The sequence below is a fragment of the Crotalus tigris genome, unplaced genomic scaffold, assembly GCF_016545835.1.
Source record: "Crotalus tigris isolate CLP2741 ecotype Arizona unplaced genomic scaffold, ASM1654583v1 scf7180000018831.1652172, whole genome shotgun sequence".
Classification (NCBI taxonomy): domain Eukaryota; kingdom Metazoa; phylum Chordata; class Lepidosauria; order Squamata; family Viperidae; genus Crotalus; species Crotalus tigris.
The window spans coordinates 1,101,482-1,121,667 of record NW_024097221.1 but is presented as its reverse complement, the minus strand read 5'-3'; the positions used below and the strand labels follow the sequence as shown (position 1 = coordinate 1,121,667).

Here is a 20,186-nt window from a genome sequence, read left to right as displayed (position 1 = left end):
AGGAAGGATTAACTGCTATCTTACAACTTTACAAAAAAAATCAATACAACTGTTTGCATTTCTAGGTAACTATGAGCTGGTTAGTTTGCTGCTGAGCCGAGGAGCTGATCCCCTTCTAAGTATGCTGGAAGCCAATGGAATCTCCTCATCACTTCATGAGGACATGAACTGTTTCAGCCACGCTGCTGCTCATGGACACAGGTAAATCATAGGCATAGGTTGATAAGTGTAGACAGGTGTGCCCCATGGATGACAGGAGAAGAGATGTCAGCTCTTTTTCGTTTTGTGCTTTATATCAGCACCTGGAGCAGGGGATCTATTTGGGTTCTTTCACAGGACTTTATGAAAGGCCTCTGGCTGGTTCAATAACATGCAAAGGATACTGGTGGATTATGGACTGAAGTGCAATCTCAGAGAATAATAATCTCTCCTTTACTTTTTCATTTACCAGGTGTCATGTGATGGAAGCAATAGTTCTGCCAAGAAGTTTCTGCACCCTAATACAATTGTATTCATCACGTTTTTGTATCCTAGCACCACTCCATTTTTAATCATTTTGTAAATATCAACCACCTATTCATATTTTTTTTTTTTTTTTTTTTTTATTGAAAATTTTTACATTTTACAAAAACAAATCCCCTTCCCATACCCCCCCCTACCTCACCCCCCCCCCCCTTCCCAAGCTCCCAAACCCTCCCCTGGACTTCCCAGAGCTGAGTACAGGCTTAATTAAAAAAAAAAAAAAAACTTAAAACACTTTTAAAACCTAAACAAATTTAAATACAATCATCATTCTATATAAGCTCCCTCCAAAAACACAAATTTAAACATTACTTTCTTTGAATATCTATATCTATAATATAAAATCTAATTTCTCCCTCTTTCTTTATCCTAAAACGAAAAAATAAACATACAAATCTTTGTTATACCATTAAAGCTAAATACTCTTAAAGAACTTAAAGTAAGTACATATTTCCTTCAATCTTCATAATCTTCTCTCCTATCCAAAAAGAAAAAAAAAAAAAAACAAAAACTTAAAAAACCTATAAGTCCTAAACAAATCTAAGCACATTTAATTAAACAAATTATTTTGTCTTAAAAATATTAATAATAATATTTAAAAACTAAAAACACTTTTAAATCCTAAACAAATCTAAATACAATCATCACTCTATATAAACTCCCTCCAAAACCACAAATTTTTAAAATTTAAAACATTAGAATCCACTCACTAAAATAAGCAAATTATAATCCCTTCAAAACACAAATTTAAACAATATTATCATTAAAGGTTCAAAACTTAAAACAACAAAGTTAATAAACACATTAAACATTTCAATCTTCACCAATAACTAATTCCATCCATAAAAAACTACATCCTTATCAATCTCAATTATATTAGTATTATTAATTATTCACATTCCAGTTTTTTCCATTCTCCATTCTTCCATTCTTCCATTTCCCTTCTCCATTCTTGTATCAAACTCGTAAGAAATGCTGCAAGTTCTGCCTTAGGAGACTGCTCCAAAATTCCTGAATCTCCCATCGACTCCGAAGCCAATAAGGGTTCCTTAAATTCCTCCTTGTATTGATCTTTACAATTGTAAGTTGTACAAGTTATCCTCTGCCCGTTCCTCTCTTGTTGATGCCCCTCAGACTGAGATTTCCCAGTTTCCATTTCAGGCAACAATTCCACCCTTAAAGATTGCTCCAAAGACTTTGTAGGTCTAACATCTCCCAGAGATTCAGAAACCACTAAATATGAAACTTCCTTAACCTTCTTCTGTTGCTGCTTTTCTTTGGGATTATATACTGCACAAGTTGTCTTCTGCTCCTCAACCTGGACTTGTTGAGGCCTCTCACACAAAGATTCTCCAGTTTTCATAAATATAGGCTCTTCAAACTGTGATTCTACATTCTTTTCTTCCAAAGCTTTAAACTTAATTGATGGCGATGCACATACCCCCAGGACCGAAGTATAAAAATCTTTTGCTTGAGAAACAGTATTAAGTCTATAACATGTCCCCAGGTAATTCACCACCATTCCAATCGGAACATCCCATCTGAATGAAATTTTTCTCTTTTTAAGTTCATTTGCTAAAAAAGCAAACTCCTTTCTTCTTCTTAAAATTTTAGATGGGATCTCTTTAAAAATTATAACATCTTGTGAAGCAATTTGAAATCTCTTCTTATAATAGGCTTGCACAATTTCATTGCGTAAAGATCTTTTACCAAAGTAAATTACCACATCTCTTGGCAGATTCTTCTGTGCTGCCACCACAGAGTTAACCCTAAATAATTTTTCAATTTCATTAAGTATTCCCTCTTTTTCTTTATTCAAAATCAATGCAAAGTCCTTTGCAACCATCTCCTTCAGATCTCCTTGCAAAGACTCTCCCAGGCCTCTAATTCTTAAGGCATATTCCATTTGTCCATATTGAAGCATAAGAATCTCATTTTCCATTTCTTTTTCCATACTTTCAATTTTCCCCTCCATTATGTCCACTTTTTCAGCTACCTCTTCCACATGGGAGTTCACCTTTTCAAGAACAGAAGCAACACCTTCTAAAGCCAAAACAAAATCTTGTCTCAAGATCTTATTGTTTTCCTCTAAAATCTTTTTCATTTCTGCCCTAATTTGAATTATAACATCTCCCATCATGTCTTGCAAGTCCTTCATAGTTATTAGCTGACCCCCAGAAGAGGGTGAAACTGTTGATTTAGAAGCTGTAGAAATCCCTGGACGCTTTGGAGCCATCTTAAAGAAAAACCTTTAGTCCTTCTTAAGAAATTATAAAAATTCCTTCAAAAATCATAACTCCCTCCAAAGAAGGTCATTATAATAAAAAGAAAAAAGGGAAAAAAAGGAAGAGAAAAAGAATTAAAAAAAAATTTTTACTCCTTCTTAAAAATTACAAAAAATTAAACAAAAAAAAAGTCCTTCAAAAAAGGGTCATTACAAAAAAAAAGGGAGTTCAAAGGAAAAAAAAAGGGAGAAGAAAAAAAAAAATAATAATTAAATAAAAAAAGTCCGTTCCAAAAAAAATACTTAGAGATACCAAAAACAACCATTCCAATCATAAGGAAATAAAAAGAGAAAGGGAAAGGAAAGAAAGAAAAACACCAAAAAGCCTGCCGGTCAGCATTCTAACTTCCAGAAAAAAAAACACCGAGGAGTTTGCCGATCGCCATTTTACTTTCCCTTTCAACAAAGAAAAAAAATAAAAAGAGAGAATAAAAATAGAAACAAATCTTAAAACTTAAAATCCAAATAAGTCAAAGAAAGCAAAAACTAAATCCTCTACTCAGCTCTGTCCATTTAAAAAAAAAAACTCACCAGTTCTCTTTAAGCACGGAGGTGTTTGCGGCGGCTCGTTTTGTCCCTAAGGACAAAAACAGCTGGGAAGCGGAGACAAGTCTGAACTCCGTGGGAGCACTCCTTTCACCCCCCCAAAAAAAAAAAACTTGGGGGGTGCGAAAGAGGCTCTACCACTATTCAGACACTCTCTACCCCCCCCCTTTGCCCGGGAGGGGGATTTTGAACCGCTGAACAGCTGGTGTCTGCTGTTCATAGCGGTTCTTACACTTACCCAGGAGGACGGCTACAAAGTAGCCGCCATCACGCACGCAAAATCCACCGGAAGTCCCAACCACCTATTCATATTTTTGCTACCATCAGGAACAAAAATTTTATTTCTAAATATTTCTAAATTAATACCTTTTGTTACATTATTTTTTTTATGGAGAACCATTGGCCCAGAAATTTCAAACATTAATAGAAAATACTCAAATTACCAAAGGCTCTAGGATTTTGGGGTAGGGGGAAAAAAACAGCAACAAGGAGAGTAGTTGCAAGGAAGATTTAGAATAAAAACTTTTTATATCTTTTGCAGTCCTTGAGAAAATATGGATTTTTGTGTCAAAAAGAAAAAAGTGAAGTTGTGTTTTATGGTTCTGATATTTAGACAAAATAGGCCAGGGCTGTCAAACTCAATTTCATTGAGGGCCGCATCAGCATTGCGGTTGCCCTCAGGGGGTCGGGTGGGTGTGGCCAGGGTGGGTACAGCCTACTGGGTGGCCATGGTTGGAGTGGGTGTGGCCTACTGGGTGGGCGTGGCCAGCTCTAAATCATTCGCGTCAAGGGTGCCTGTGGGGGCCTGGACAGGAGTGGGACAGATCTGAGGGTCTCTGGCAGAAAAGGGTGGGACCAGGGCAGAGCCCGTCAAGCTGGATATGTGAAGTCGGCAGGGGCCATTTGCTGGCCACTTCCAGGCGATGGTGCATTTCTTCATTCCTCACAAAGGATGACACCTCCTCAGCATGCACTCAGGGGGTGGGGCTGATGCGGCAGGGGCTGGTTCCTCGCTGTTTCCAAATGGCCTTGTGGAGCTAAGACTGAATGCATTTCAGCATAGATGGCCCCCACAAAATTATACATTGGCTGCCAGCCTGGGCCAGGGCCAGGGCCAAGGCAGCGGTGGCTGTTCCCTCACTGTTTCCAGGATGGCTTCGCAGGCCACATGAAACCACTTCACGGGCTGCATCCGGCCCCCGGGCCTTGTGTTTGACATGTCTGAGATAGGCTATAGAAAAGAGAAAATCATGATATAAGTTTAGATAGAAAGGTTAAAATATTATTGTACTTAAACCTACTGTAAAGATCAAAGCCACTTCTTTATATCTTTTTTATATATTCTTTTTTTTTAACTTTTTTGTCTTTATCTTCCTGTTACTTTTTTACACTTTGCGCTTTTTTATCTCTCCCTCTTACTTTTTTTTCTCATTCTACTTTAGTTTGCGTTAGTTATTCTTGTTAAAAACCTCAATATAAACACACATAAACACACGCCCAGTGTGTATCTTTAAACTCAGTTCACAGAGTGCAGCTGCTAGTGTCAATTTAAAACAAGCAAGACTGTTTTAAATTGCAAGGTATGGTTATAGTGTAAATTTGTGTGTGGCCTAGTGAATACTTCAGTAAACAAAGTTGAAAATAGTTAAAAAAAAGAAAATATTGCTAAATTCCACCTTTGCATTTCTTTTGCTTGTTTAGAAAGATTCCTTGGCATCCTTAAAATGATCTTTGTGGCATTTATTAAGCCAATTACCAGAGTAAACTGAATTATCTCATAGTTTCCAGATCTATATAGCTCTCCTTTTGCTTTTACTTTGCAGAAATGTCCTGCGTAAGCTGTTGACCCAGCCACAGCAGTCGAAAGGAGATGTTCTCTCACTGGAAGAGATTTTAGCAGAGGGTGTGGAAAGCGATACTTCCAGCCAAGGAAGCTCTAATGAGGGCCAAGTTAAGTTATGCAAAACCAGAATGAAAGCATTACAGGAGGCCATGTATTACAGTGCAGAGCATGGCTATGTTGATATCACAATGGAACTGAGAGTACTTGGTAAGATTTTGTTTTTGACTCTCCTTATCATTGTAAGGCATGGGAGAATTCCTTAAGTCGCATATCTGTGTGTGTGGTGTGTCTGTATTAAATATATATATTTAATGCTGGATTTATTTTAAAGGGCTACCTGTTCAGATTGTAAAAAAAAAAAAAAAAAATCTGACAACTACCAGATGGTAGCAAAGAGGAGACTTCTGTAATCTTTTTGCTATCATCTAGTGATTGTCTGGGTTTCTGCAGGCAAGATCTTGCAAAATAGCTGTAACTATCTTCACCATTGCATTCTGAACAAAATGGCTTCCAGATGGGCACCCTCAAATACGTAGAACTTATAGTAGTAGTTCAGGAAGTGATCAAGGCAGGGCTTGTTTTGGTATTTTTTATTAAGAGTTTTGGAAAAAAGATTAAAAATAATAAGTTTAATGGTTAAGGTTCCAGGCTTGAAAGCAAAAAACCAAGAGTTAAAGTCCCTTCTTGGCCATGAAAGCCAGCTGGGTGGCCTTAGGCCAGTCACTCTCTCTCAGCCTAACTCACCTCACAGGGTTGTTGTTGTGGGGAAAATAGGAGGGAGAAGGTGTATTGGGTATGTTTGCCACCAGGCACTGGGGAAGAACCATGAACAACATCTTTGAGTCACCTAGAACAGAGGGCTTGCAGCCCTGAGGGAAGGAGAGCAGCTTCCAAATGGGACCACATGCACTGGCGTGGCACTAGCATGCACAAATGGGCCATGAGCACCCATCCGGTGCTAGCGGCCCCATTCGCACAGGTGCAAATGAACCACATGCACCCACCCGGCGCTAGCAGCCCCATTCGCCCCAGCATGCATGAGCAAATGGGGCTGCTGACGCTAGCGCAAGTGGGGGGGAGTGCACATGTATACATGCACACACCAGCCAGCCATTGCCATGGCCCTCTGGCCCAATAGGTTGGGGACCCTGACCTAGAATAAGAAGATAGCATCAGAATACTGCTGCCTCCTGACACCATAGCAACAGATGGAGTCATCCAATGGTTTCATGTAGACGTGAAATAGGAATGGAGAAAGAATAGAGCCCTAAGGAACACCACAAAGCAGAGTTCTCAGGCTAGATCTCTTCCCCCCACTAATAATGACTAGAACCAGCCATGGAGGAAAGAAGCACTGTGATATCATATGTCCCATTCCTACCCTTAAAGCCAATCCAAAAGTATACAGTGATTAGTTGTACCAATAGCTGCCAGATACCAAGGATTGTTAGGATAAATGTACCATCCCAAAGTCATTCCTCATTAAGATAATCTACATGTGTGATCAGTGTCATCTCAGTTTTATGTCATCATTTTAAGACCAACAATGGGCTCCAAATAATCTGTTTCCTTCAGTTTAGAGCTACAAACCAACTATTTCTCAACAACCTTCTCTAAATTGGGAAGTTTGGAGCCTGGATGAAAATTGTCTAATGCTGTTGAATCCAAGAGTTGTTTCTTGAAAAGGAGATGAACCATCACCTCCTTAAGAGCCAAAGAAAGTACTCTCTTTCTCAAGGATGCATTTATCATCAACTGGGTCCAACCATATATTGTCTCCTAAGAGACCTTGACCAATGAGAAGGGACATGAGTGTAATACACATGCTCTGAGGGCCTTGTCCACTTCTTCAGAACTAGCAGCTCAAATTCTTCCTAGATAATCATGCTAGACCTTACCTCAGTCAAATCCAAAGGATTTACCCAGCTGAAGTCTTAGAATGCAACTGAGCAACATTCCCCAATAGCTGCTTACAATATTTGTTCCAGCAACATTGCCATTATTCCTCCAACCTTCCTTCCTTAGGACTGTGACACTCTAATGAAGACCCCCAAATAGCTATCCATAGAAGTGACAACAGTGGAAAATGATAGAAGGGCTCTAGGTATCTTCTCTGCCACTTCACCCCCTGATGTTCTTCTGAAAAGCAAGGAGCTCTCTAGAATTCACTAATAGAATCCAATTCAAGGCCATCTCTTCATTCTAAGCAGCAGCCAGGGTCTTGGCCAAACATTAAAGCCTCAGGAGCAACCCCCATTTCAAACAAAGTTTTAAAAAGCTTGTTGTAAAATATTCCAGGTACATCATTATTCTTTTACTTCCTGAAGTAGAAAGTAGAGTCCTCTGATGATGGCTGTTATTTTAGCTAGGAAAAATAAAAATATGATCAACAGATACCGTATTTTCAGGCGTATAAGGCAACCTGGCATATAAGACAACCCCCAACTTCGGCGCCAATTTCCATGCCTAGAAAGTCGTCTTATCCGCCAGAAACTACCATAATTTCCGGCGTATAAGATGACTCGGCGTATAAGACGACCCCCGACTTCTGTGCCGATTTCCGTGCTTTAGAAAGTCGTCTTATACGCCGGAAAATATGGTATCTCTCCCCCTTTAATGTTTGTAGTTTGCTCTAAAAATACAGTAAATAAATAAAAGCATTTAGTATTTATATTTAGATGCAACTAATTTTGCATCTGTCTCTGATATGATTCAGGCAAAAATGCCATACTTAATTAAAACATATGTTGTAAAAGTCTAGTTGCAGTTCTAATTTATTCCAGGAAGAATGTTTGGAAAAAGCTGAAGGACCAGCTTTAGTCGGTACTGCAAAATATACATTATTGGTCAAATAACTGAACTACAGTAATAGGATAATGCTTAGGCAATAAATAAACTTCAGCTTTGGCACTGATACCATTGTCCTGAAATAAAGATTGACTATTAAGAAACAACAGCTTGTGCCTCAATCCTCTTTTAACGGCTGGAAAATTAAAACTGGAGAGTTTCAATCTCCCTCTTTAAGGGGGAGATCAGATTTTTGAAAATGCATTAAATGAACATTAAAATGAAAGAGCCGTCTCATTATTAGGGCACATGATCTGCTCAAATGTTTTTTGTACTTTAAATGAGATGCAATCCAGTGCAAGATTTTTTTTAAATTAAGTTTGAAAACATTAGTTTAAGAATATTGAATTAATCACAGATGAAGATTGGATTTGTCATTTAAACCGCTACGTAAAATGGGTCATTTGGTAACAAGCCATATATGATTGAATTTCTTCTTTCTATTTCAAACTTGTGTAGAGGTTCTGCCCTGCTTTACATTCTTTCCTCAGAATTGAAATGATGTTTAAGAAGAAACAGCAGCATCTGAATTCTAATCTTTATTCTTGTATGAAAAAAACTACAGAGCATTCTTGCAAATTTCTCATTTTAACAGTAGGAGTTATTTCTTCACCTTTCATTTTTGCTGACAAGCTGAGGAAGTAAAAGAAACACTTCATTTTAGTTCTGATATCTCATGACTAAAGAAGCAGAGTTTTTTTCCTTGATTCTCTGTTTCATCCATATTGTTCTGTAGTAACCTTATTTGCTGATGTACCTGCTCTTGAGTTAGAGTTAGAATTGGGGCTAGGGATAGGGAATCCAGCTATATTCTGGTTAGAATAATTCTCCAGTTAATCCAGCATGGTTTTGCTTCACTTAAGCCCTTGAGACATGTTGGAGATGAACTTCCATAAATGTGAGCCAGATATGCTTTTATGAAGTGCAGTGCAATTCAGGCTCTTGGGTTGGGGAAAACTGAGGGACTTACTGATGATTTTTCATAAGAAAATAGGAGCACTACTAATATTCTTTTTCTCAGCATTCATTCAGTGATACTCTACATCAGGGTTCCCAATCCCCGGTCCATGGACCAGTACCGAGCTGTGCCATGCCGGCAACCGGTCCGCACAAACAAGCAAAGCCCCATCCATGGGATGCAGGCAGCACACAAAACCACGCCCCCTCTGGTCCGTGGAAAAACCTCTCTCCACAGAAATGGTCCCTGGTGCCCAAAAAGTTGAGGACCTCTGCTCTACATCTTACCAACTAGATTTGGGGTATTCAGAAGCATGGACAGCAGAGAACTTAAACAACAATTGCAGAAAGTGGGATTAAACCTACCTGTCTACTTTCTTAGGAAATCATGAGTAGACCTCCAAACTGATAAAAAAAAAAAAAGAAGAAATAGAGCAGCTCACTACTAGGTTAAAGTAATGTGTTATCTAACCTTGAGTAATCCCTGATAATTCTATGCTATGATTGGAATAGTCTTGGAGTTGCTCTGGTACCATGCCTGGAAAAGTCTTCAAATTCTTCCTACATAACTAGAATAGACTGCATACTTTTGTGCAACAATGGAGATATCTATTCATTAGCAGATTTGTAGCATACAAATAACCATATAATCAATCCTGATCATATTTGCATAGATAGTTTCACAGTGAAAGCAGTTTGGGAACCGTTTTCAATGCATCCATATTATTAAGCATGTTATCCATGCACATAAAGATAAAGCAAAAGCAGGTTCTTAATTCTGTTAAGCTCTGTTATTTTTTTTATAGTAATCCTTAAAAAATAAATCACATCTTTTATATATCTATTTGGAATATTATACCTCCCAGTGCCACCATGTCATACTCTATAAATAAGCTTCTAGTGCTATTAGAACATTAATATTAACCATTTGATATAATACAGAGTACATATTTGCCTCTTATCTACATGTTGTTAAAAAAAGTGGTTGAATGTCCACACTTATTAATAAAATTGTATTCCCCCTTTATTTCGGAATGGTTCCAGGAATCCCATGGAAGCTGCATGTATGGATTGAGTCACTACGAACAACTTTTTATCAGTCTCGTTACTCACTAGTACAGAACCTTCTACGGGAATTTGTCACCATTAAAGAAGAAGAATACAATGAAGAGTTAGTGAATGATGGACTGAAGCTAATGTTTGAAATCCTCAGAACCAGCAAAGTAAGCTGTTCTAAAACTATAAGCATCACTTCAGCTCCCTGTCCTCCTTTCCTAACATCATTCTTGATGCAGAAATCTGGAGATCTCAAACATTTATATGATTTTGATGATCTTTGGCCTGGGTAAGACATGACAATAATGCAATATATGAAGAAAGACATCTACTGGCACTGGATGACTAGGGTTAAGGTACCGATTGTCAAAGTCATCTATTCTTATTGCTTGTTAGATTACTTGCACTTGCTAGTCATTCATTCATTCATTGCATCCACACTGCAGTTGGATTTGTTGACTTCCTTCTTCTGAAGTTGCAAGCACTCAGAGGTAGAAATCCACTAAGTATCCTCCTTGATCAACCTTCAGAGCTGCTTATTTTTGATACTGAAATAATAGTTCAAACAAAAATGTGGAAAAAGAAGTCAAAAAGCTGAACAATCTCACAGTTCACAATCACATACTGCAGGAAAATTAAGCCAGTTCGAATAAACATACCAACTGGATTAAGCTTTCCTGAATATGTATACAGCAATGTCACTGAGTCCGTTTACTAGAGAATATAACAAAAGACAGCTGCACACTTCACATGTTCCTGTCCAGCAAATTAGCATTTTGTCTCAGTTGTTCTTCTAGAAAATGGACGTGAAAGCAGAGAACTAGTTTTAAAAGAATGGTTGGGTTTTGAAATTCAAAGCTCACCTTTGCTTTGTACTTAAGTTTTTGGCACAATCTCTTTTAGCTTCACCAGTCTACTTGCTGAGAAAAAGCTGTTTCAGGCAAGGATAAGATGGGTTTTCTTCTTGTCTTAACCATTTTGACAAGATACTTACAATGAGCTCCAAAATTATAACTTAACTCAAAAGAGTTTAAGCTTTTGGAAAACCATAATTAGTTCTAGATGTTTCACTCACCCCTGGCTATATTTATCTATGCTTGTTTACTGGCAGCACTAACAGGAACCAGAAGGAAAAGCTCTCTTTTGCAGTAGAAGCCCTAACTCTAATACAAACATAAATCATCTGTCATTGTTGTCATCAGCCACTCAGTCATGTTCGATCCTCGGCCACTCTATGGATCAGCGCTCTCCATGCTCCTCTGTCTGGCACCGCCTCCTTCAGGTCCACCATGGTCATCCCAGTGTCATCCTTTAAAGCAGAGTCCCCAACTCCCAGTCTGTGGACCCGCACCAGTCCATGGCATGCTAGAAACAGGGCTGCACAAACAAGCGAAGCCCCATCCACAGGATGCAGGCAGCACACCTCTCTCCATGGAACCAGTCCCTGTGCCTAAAAGTTGGGAGCCACTGCTTTATAGTGTTCTGCCAATGGATACTAGGGCAGCCCCTTCTCGTTATTCTACTAATACTCCCAGCATAATTGACTTTTCAAGTGAGTCCATTGTTATCACAGGACCAAATTATGACAGCCTCTGTTTGGCGTATCTATAATGAGTAGATATTTAATAAAGGCTTTCATTCATAAATTTGCACACATACATTAATAATATTTTAAATTCTCCTTTTCTGTCATACAACTGAACATGCAATTTACTATATGTGTGTGTGTGTGTGTATGTGTGTATATATATGTATATATATATATATATATATATATATATATATATATATATATATATATATATCTCCAATACCTTTACAAAATAGTTTTGTTGATCAGTCCTCCTCTAGTAATAGCAGTTATTTCTTTCCAGAGATTAGAATGAGACAAAAATGGCAAACACTTCAGAAAATCTACCTCAGTTAATTTTATATTTCTTAGGTACAAGAGATCCTCAGATCTCTTACAGGTAGAGGTATGTGGAAAATAAAGGCCAAAGTGGTCAGTGGTGGAAGGAGCCCTTTGGTGTATGAATACTAAATTGAGAGAGTGGCTCTAAAACAGACATGTCAAACTCACGACGTCACATGATGTCGCGCAACGTATTGGGACGGTTTCACCATTGCCGGCAATGAGGTGGGTGTGGCTTCCGGATGACATGTCTGGCCCACGGGCTGGCAGTTTGATACCCCTGCTCTAAAAGATCCCAGGAACAACATCAGAGCTCTCTGTCAGAAGAGGGAAGTACTAGGATCATTAAAGATACTGTGCAGAACCCTCAACCTCATGGGCCTTTGGTAAAAACAGATACCACTCATAGGGTTGAGAAAGGAATTTTATTTATTTTAGATACAGATATAGGTATCAGTGTAGATACAGTTATTTTTCCTTCTGTGTGAGTATTGCATTCATCCTTGGCAAAGAGATGAATTCAAATATCTTTTGCTCTTCTCTATATAATAAAAGCAGAATAATGTGTTTCCTTAACTTGTCTATTCACAGAATGACTCAATCAGCCAGCATCTTGCAGCTATTTTTACTCACTGCTATGGAAGCAGCCCCATCCCCAGTATTCCTGAAGTCAGAAAGACACTGCCAGCCCGTCTAGGTAAAGTAGTTAATCTTCAAACAGTAGTTATCGAGTGGATATTGGTTTCTTATTGTGTTTTTCTACAGTGAAACCTAATTAAACTTCCCCTTTTGTCTCTTCTATGCAGATCCTCACTTTCTAAATAACAAAGATATGTCTGATGTGACGTTTCAAGTGGAAGGAAAACTGTTTTATGCACATAAAGTTCTCTTGGTTACTGCTTCAAATAAGTGAGTTTCTTCTCAGCGAGTGATACTTGGTACTGAATTATGCAAAGGATCACTTAGTTATGGCGTATGGGTGATACCTTACCCTATACTAACAAATAACCTTATTGAGAAGTTGCTTGTAGATGTTAAATAGGGGTCAAAAGAAAGTAGAGTTCTGAAAAACCCTGCAAAGTAGGATCCTTAAGTTAGATCTCTCCCCCCACTAACACCAGAATGTGATCACTTGCCATGGCCATCTTGGAAAATGTTATCTGCCACTGTTTCTTCAACATTATTTCCATTGGCAAAAATGGACATAATATAAACAGTGGGGGATAACATTTATCACATGGATTGTCCCGGGTTGAGTTGCCCCGCAGCAAATTGGCTGTGGCAAGATAGTCATAGCAAATTGGTTGTGCTGAGTGGCCCACGGCAAGATGGCTGTAACGAGTTAGCTGCAGTAAGTTGTCCTAGACCAGGGGTAGGCAACCTGGGCTCTTTTATGACTCGTGGACTTCATCTCCCAGAATTCCTGAGCCAGCATGGCTGACTCAGGAATTCTGGCAGTTGAAGTCCACGAGTCATAAAAGAGCCCAGGTTGCCTACCCCTGTCCTAGACCCCACTAACACTGAGTGGAACAAGCTATAGAGCAAGGAAGAAAGCCATCCCAACACCATGTCTTCTTCTTTAAACCTCAGAGCCAATCTGAAATGATAGTGTAACCTATGGTATCAGACGCCACTGAAAGATCAAGGAAGGCTAGGATAAGTACACCACCCCATCCCAATCCTTCCAAAGATCATTTTACAAATGCAATGAATGCCACCCCATACTGCATACAACAATTATACCCCGATCCCAAATTCCAAAATATCAGAAGCAGTAGAGGACTGTGTTTAGACCAAGGTCAGGCAACTGACAATGGTAAGAGTGAGTCAACATCACTCTGAAACCATTCGTGTGTGGCTGGAGAATAGATTTCCAATGTTTACAAGCCCAGAATGGAGAAAAAGGAACTTCTGCTACTGCTTCCAGGCAGAAACCTGGAAGGCTACAGGTGATTGTCATATGTCAATTTAAAAGTTTGTATTTTAAAAACTGGTAATAATAATATACTATATTTAATTGATTTTAAAAGTCCTGTGTTACCACTATTTACATTACTATATCGTTATTGTCCATTGCATTCTGGCTCTAGACATGCAGTGATAGAATGCTCGGTAGTTTCTTTTGATATGGCTGCGAGATACTTTAAAGATCAGATTGTCTATATTTATTTTGACTAAAACCTGCACTAAATCCTCTTCATTTTATGGAAGTGCTCAGCTCCACCTACATATACTCAGTTATTACTGAAAACACTCCACCAAGTGAAATTTGAGAATGTAAACAAAATCTTGGCCAAGTCTAAGTGACCTCTCACATACTTAATCTTGTCCCTCTTGGCTTATTAAGTCTAATAGAAAGGGGAACTTCATTTCTGTTCTGGGCTTTGTAAATTTCTCCCTAAGAAAAAGAGATACCGTCTCTTTGAAATTTGAATTTATTTAATCACTCCTAAAGAAACCTACCCAGCACAGAAGATGTGATATTATAAGCCAATCCCTGCAGATTTCTGCACAAAAGAGTAATTGCTGATCAGGGTCCTATAGCTGAAACAGATTTTATTGTATCTGCAGTTTAGGTCTGAGTTTCTGTTAGTGCTTTGGTCAATAGCAGAGATGAACCTTGCTGAAAGAAGTGGAAGGTATTATGTGATTGATTTCTTTCTGTTAATATCATTAACCTGGACTGTACAAGATTAGCTTATCTGATACTGTTAGATGGTTGCAGTTATGCCATGGAATTCTGCTCATCTATCTTTCATACAGTACCCCATTTCTAATAAACCAAGAAATAGCTTCAGTATTTGAGTATGGGGACTGGTCAAAACAATATGCAGATGGCTCTTAGCCCTGCCTCTCTCTTTTATTTCATAAAATGTAGACAGGATGTCCGAATGAGATATACTGCAGCAGTTGGGTTTAATGGAAGTCAATTTTTCCATGGACCATGAGGGAGGGGATGGTTTCCATTTCGCTCATTCACCCACCACTCACTTCCAGTTTTGTGGCCCAGTTCCTAATAGGCCATGGATTGGTACTGGTCGGCTGTCCAGGGATTGAGGACTCCTGATATACTATATAGGATGATGACTAATAACCTAAGACTTCACTCCTATCAAACAAGGATATTCTTAGAATATTTTTCATGATCCATGAAACCATTTCAATCTGGTTTGAAGAGAGCTACACTCTTATTAAATGCCAGATTCATGGTGTAGGATTGGTCCAGCACTATTACTAGAAGCACAAATGACTTTGGTGTCTTTTTTTGTACTAAGCTTAGACTGATGTAACTGTGATGCTATTTGAGCAGAGCGAATCTTTTTGTAGTTACCCCACCTCAGCTAACCTAGCCTGTTTGGATTGCTGCCAATAACTGTAAGCATAAGTTGCACCATTGTGAAATGACAAAAATGTGAAAACCTAGGGATTCTAGGTTGGTACAATCCAAAAGTTAAGCAAAGTTACATTGATATTTGTTGTGAGTTTAGAATTTCACTCTTGGGATAGTACACAAAATAGTGTTACTGTAAATAACACATATATTTAGGGGGGGATTACAATGTTGTTTTGTTGTAATTAACTACAAATCCAGTGCTGAGATATCATATAATCATAATCCCTGGTTCCTGTTTCTCAACCTAGTTTGAAATTAAATCTGAACTGGATTCCTGCAAACTACTTTCCTATGTTTGAAGAAAGACTCGTTTTCCGTGTAAGATAGTTAGAATCAGAATTCCCTAATACATTCAGAGAGTACCTGTTAGATTTGTTTTGTTTGTTTTATTTTTGCAGGAAGCTTCTACTAGGAAAGCTGATCATCCTGAAAATTCAAAGAATGGAGTTGGGTGGGGTGGTGGGAAGGCATTTATACTGTATCAACTAAAACGTAATCCAAGCAAATAACCTTTTAAAACCTCCTATGAAAACCTCTGCTTGTTTTCACAGATTTAAGACACTGATGACCAATAAAACCGGACAAGACATTCAAGGCAGTAAGATTGTGGAAATTAGTGACATGAGATATAATATCTTCAAGGTGGGTTTCAAAGAATAGTCCAGTTTATCCTTTCCATTGTATAACACTGAAATGTGGAGCTGTGCTTTTGAAAACATTTATCTTCTGATACTTAGCCCATTTGCACAATAAGCAACCAATGATTAACTCTGACTAATGATAGTGGTTTACGCTTATGTCCATGGGATAAGGGCCAAATCAGCAGCAACGAAAAGCCTGCCTTTTTTTTTCATCAGATAAGCCAAATCCACCCAAAGTTCATTTTTCCCCCCATTATAAGTATTTATGAGATGCCAGCACATACTGAAGAATAGTCATCTTATTTAGCAAAAGTATATTCCATGTATAGTAACCAGGCATAATTTTCATGCTCTGTTAAACAAAACTAAATATGAATAGAGCAAAAAAATCTTGCTGGCTTTGTATTAAATCCACTTACGCAATTAAAAGCTTATGAGGCTTTCTTGTTAAAAAAAAAACCACAACCAATCGTGATATGGAATATTTTTAAATAGATAAATAACCTAGGATGTGGAATGTTGTCAAAAGACAATAAATAAAGCTGACTTCGACATGGAAAAAAAGTAGATGGGTAAAATCCAATACACAGCAGTGCTCTCTACTTTCATTTTTACAGAGCAGACTGAAAATATGTAAAAGCTAGAAACCCAGAAAAGATAATATTTAGAACGATCAAAAGAATCAGTTGGTTTGCTTTCAATATCCTCAACTCTCAGTCAATTTTTTATTTTTTGGTATTTGGGTTAAATGGCTGTAATTATGTGGCAATGAACTAGGTGCAGACCAGGGGTGTCACTGCCGGCCCACGGGCCAGATGCGTCATGCCGAAACCGTACCCACCCCAGCTCCGGCAATGGGGAAGAAGCCGCGATATGTTGCGACACATCATGTGACGTGGCGAGTTTGACACCCCTGGTGTAGACAGAAGCACTTTAGAATTGTATTGACCAGTATTTGCTAACTTTACACCAGTCTTTGCACGTCAGCTCTGTCTGTCATTAGGGTTGATCTTTTTTTAAATTAATTTATAATATAAAATACAAAAAGAAAAAGAAAATAGTAGAAAAATAGGGGAGGGGAAAGGGAAAAGTGTGGGGAAAAGGGAAAGAAAGAAAAGACTTTGACTTCCAACTCCTTTTAGTGCAGTAGAATAACATAATAGCATCAAATCTCAACTTTTTACTTTTACCTAATAGTATAAACTAGTCATTTCTATAACAACAAACCTATCTAACTGGTAAAATCCAAAATCAAAGTTTCATTTTTTTCCACCTCAAGCACAAAGTCCAGAAGTGGTTTCCAAGTAGAAACAAAAGTAATTGTGGGGTTTTTTTTTAATCAAAGCAGTCAATTTAGCCATCTCTGCTAACTCCATGAACTTTTGCAGCCATACATCCATTGTGGGAATCGAAGTGTCCTTCTATTTTTGTGCATAAAGTGATCTTGCTGCTGTCAACATATATAACATCAAACATTAGGCTTCATCTTTTAAGAGTTTATGTGAGGGTTAATGCTACATGTTGCATTTGCTTTCATTTCAGTAGTGGAAGGTTTCTGTATGTTCCTGTTAGGTGAAACTACTAATGCTTTACCTTTCTTCTGATTTTAGATGCTGATGCAGTATTTATATTATGGAGGAACGGAAGCAATGGAAATTCCCATAACTGATATCCTAGAGGTGAGCATTTGCCTCTCATTGTCTTTTGACCTATGATTAAAGTATCTTCATTACAGAACTGGTGATAATTGCAGGAACACTAGTCTACACATTCAGTAAAAGAATTCTAGAGTTAAAGCCATTCATCCAATCCGTTTGCAAACCAAAACAGCAAAAAATTACTTTAAGTGATGGAAAAGTGATTAGAATATTCTAGACTGGTTTTCAGAAATGTAGATTGAATTAACAACTTGGATTCAATGCATGTCCAGAGAGATTCTCTTGGCAGAAAAGCAGGATATAATAATAATAACAGCAACAACAACAACATTGGCATTGACAAATTTGCCATTAGTCAATTGCAAAAGGCGGCTTTACTAGGAACTGCTTCCATCCTGCGACGATATCTGTAATACCATCAAACATCCACATCTGCCTATCCCAGGTCCTTGGTAAGGACTCGATAGGTAGACAAAATGCCAAATCCAGTCTGAACATCTGGCTGACTGCGATGATCCATAATAATAATAATAAAGTCAGAAGGGACCTTGGAGGTCATCTAGTCCGACCCCCTGCTCAGGCAGGAAACCCTATACCATTTCAGACAAATGGCTGTCCAGTCTCTTTTTAAAAACTTCCAGTGTTGGAGCATTCACCGCTTCTGGATGCAGGCTGTTCCACTAGTTAATTGTTCTAAAATTAATGTATGAGTGAATACTGCTCTTAGTGTACTTAAACATTCCCCAACCTGCTCAAGTTTGAAATCTCCCAAAATTGTTATCTCAAGCCATTCATCACTGTGAGTAATGGAGTTGTTGATTTGTTTGGAGATGGCTTGCAGTGCTGAATTATGTGTGGGACAGTCAAAAAGAAGAAACCGGTAGTAGTCAAGAAAAAAGAGGAATAACCAGAGCTTTCTGTGGCAGCTTTGAGATTAGCAGCTTTGAGATTATAAAATGAAAAGTGCAAAGCAAAGGGGATTAAAGATAAGCACCAAGGCTAAAGTAATGACAGATATTGGGAATAATCAAGTAGAAATAACCTTGAGGGAAAAAAAAGATAAGGAAGTTGGTCTTCATCACATTGAAGTAGCAACAAGGATGAGACAGGCATGTAGATACAGATGTAAGGCCTTGGGACTTGTGGTTGAACAACATAGTTACAAGTTGAAGAGCTTAATTAAACTGCAGAGTTTCTACATACACACAATACACAGCCTTCACACCATTGCAGTAGCTTTGTAATATCTACGGGGATTACTAGCTATGATGGGAACATTTTACACTTGTAGGAAGGTTTACATAGTACCAAGAAAGAGATGGCTAGTATAGATCAGGGGTAGTCAACCTTGGCTCTTTTATGACTCGTGGACTTCAATTCCCAGAATTCCTGAGCCAGCTTAGCTGGCTCAGGAATTCTGGGAGTTGAAGTCCACGAGTCATAAAAAGAGCCAAGGTTGACTACCCCTGGTATAAATGGTTAAGAAACCATGAGACTGTGAGACTTCAAAGAAAAATAAGAAAGCCCAGTTGCCTTGTGAAAAAACATATTTGGGACAGGAGACTGTGAGTTCTAATCTCGCCTTAGGCATAAAGCTATCTGGGTGACTTTGGACCAGTTACTCTCTCTTTCAGTCCAACCCACCTCACAGGGTTGTTGTTGTGGGGAAAATAGGAAGAGGAAGGAGTATTGTGTATGTTTGCTTGAATTGTTTATAAAAAAATAAATGCAGGAAATAAATAAATAACAATATCGATAACCTTTCAGACTGAATATTTTAACAACTTAACAGCACTGACTAGCCTTTGTCTATCTTGCAAAATTAAGCACAATGAATTATAATAAAACTAGGAAGACACTTACATAAAAGACCACGCAAAAACCTTAGGGCTGCAACGGAAAGGGGGAAAAAATATCCCAGAAGGCAGCAGTGACAAACCACACCCACATTGCTGTAAGCCTGCAGATGTGCTCACACAAACATGGGCATATCCAGGATGTGATATGGAACTGAAGGAAACCGTATGTTATTATATAGAAAGCTTCCCATCCAGAGACCTTGGAGATAGGCATTATTAGGGTATATTATTCCTCCATTAAGCCTTCCGATTATTCTGGAAGAATGCAGTTTGGAGGTATTACTTAATCCAACATGATTACTAATGTATCTCTGTGACTCAGATGCCTTTAACCAATTGAATTGATAAATCAGGACAAAAGCTATTGTGCAAAGACAGCTTTTGAAATAGTCCCCCAAATTTATAGAGCTGCAAGATTTCTCCTTCTGTGTAGTCCTACATGAACGTTAACATCCTTTTGAAAGGCCCCCTCAAGTAAGATTACGATAAGACAGTGAGGCCTATTCTGCATTTTCTTTGATTTCCGGTAAATAGTTTTAGTTTTAAAAGTTCATTCATTTATTTATTTATTTATTACACACTGACATATTTCATTTTTAAGGTGTGTTACATTTTAAGAATTTTTTTTTTTTTTTTTTTTTTTGCATGTCACTCAAAGGACTTCAGC

The 20,186-nt window shown here is 38.2% G+C and overlaps 1 protein-coding gene across 1 annotated transcript in view; it reads left to right on the top strand.

Moving 5' to 3' along the window:
• ABTB2 (ankyrin repeat and BTB domain containing 2) overlaps window positions 1–20,186 on the top strand; it is a 154,911-nt gene that overhangs the window by 130,712 nt on the left and 4,013 nt on the right. Inside the window, exons 9-15 of the mRNA XM_039356846.1 lie at window positions 66–201; window positions 5,176–5,402; window positions 10,044–10,222; window positions 12,559–12,664; window positions 12,774–12,876; window positions 15,913–16,003; window positions 17,613–17,681. Coding sequence (XP_039212780.1) covers window positions 66–201; window positions 5,176–5,402; window positions 10,044–10,222; window positions 12,559–12,664; window positions 12,774–12,876; window positions 15,913–16,003; window positions 17,613–17,681 — 911 coding nt within the window. The remainder of the gene's footprint in view (window positions 1–65; window positions 202–5,175; window positions 5,403–10,043; window positions 10,223–12,558; window positions 12,665–12,773; window positions 12,877–15,912; window positions 16,004–17,612; window positions 17,682–20,186) is intronic.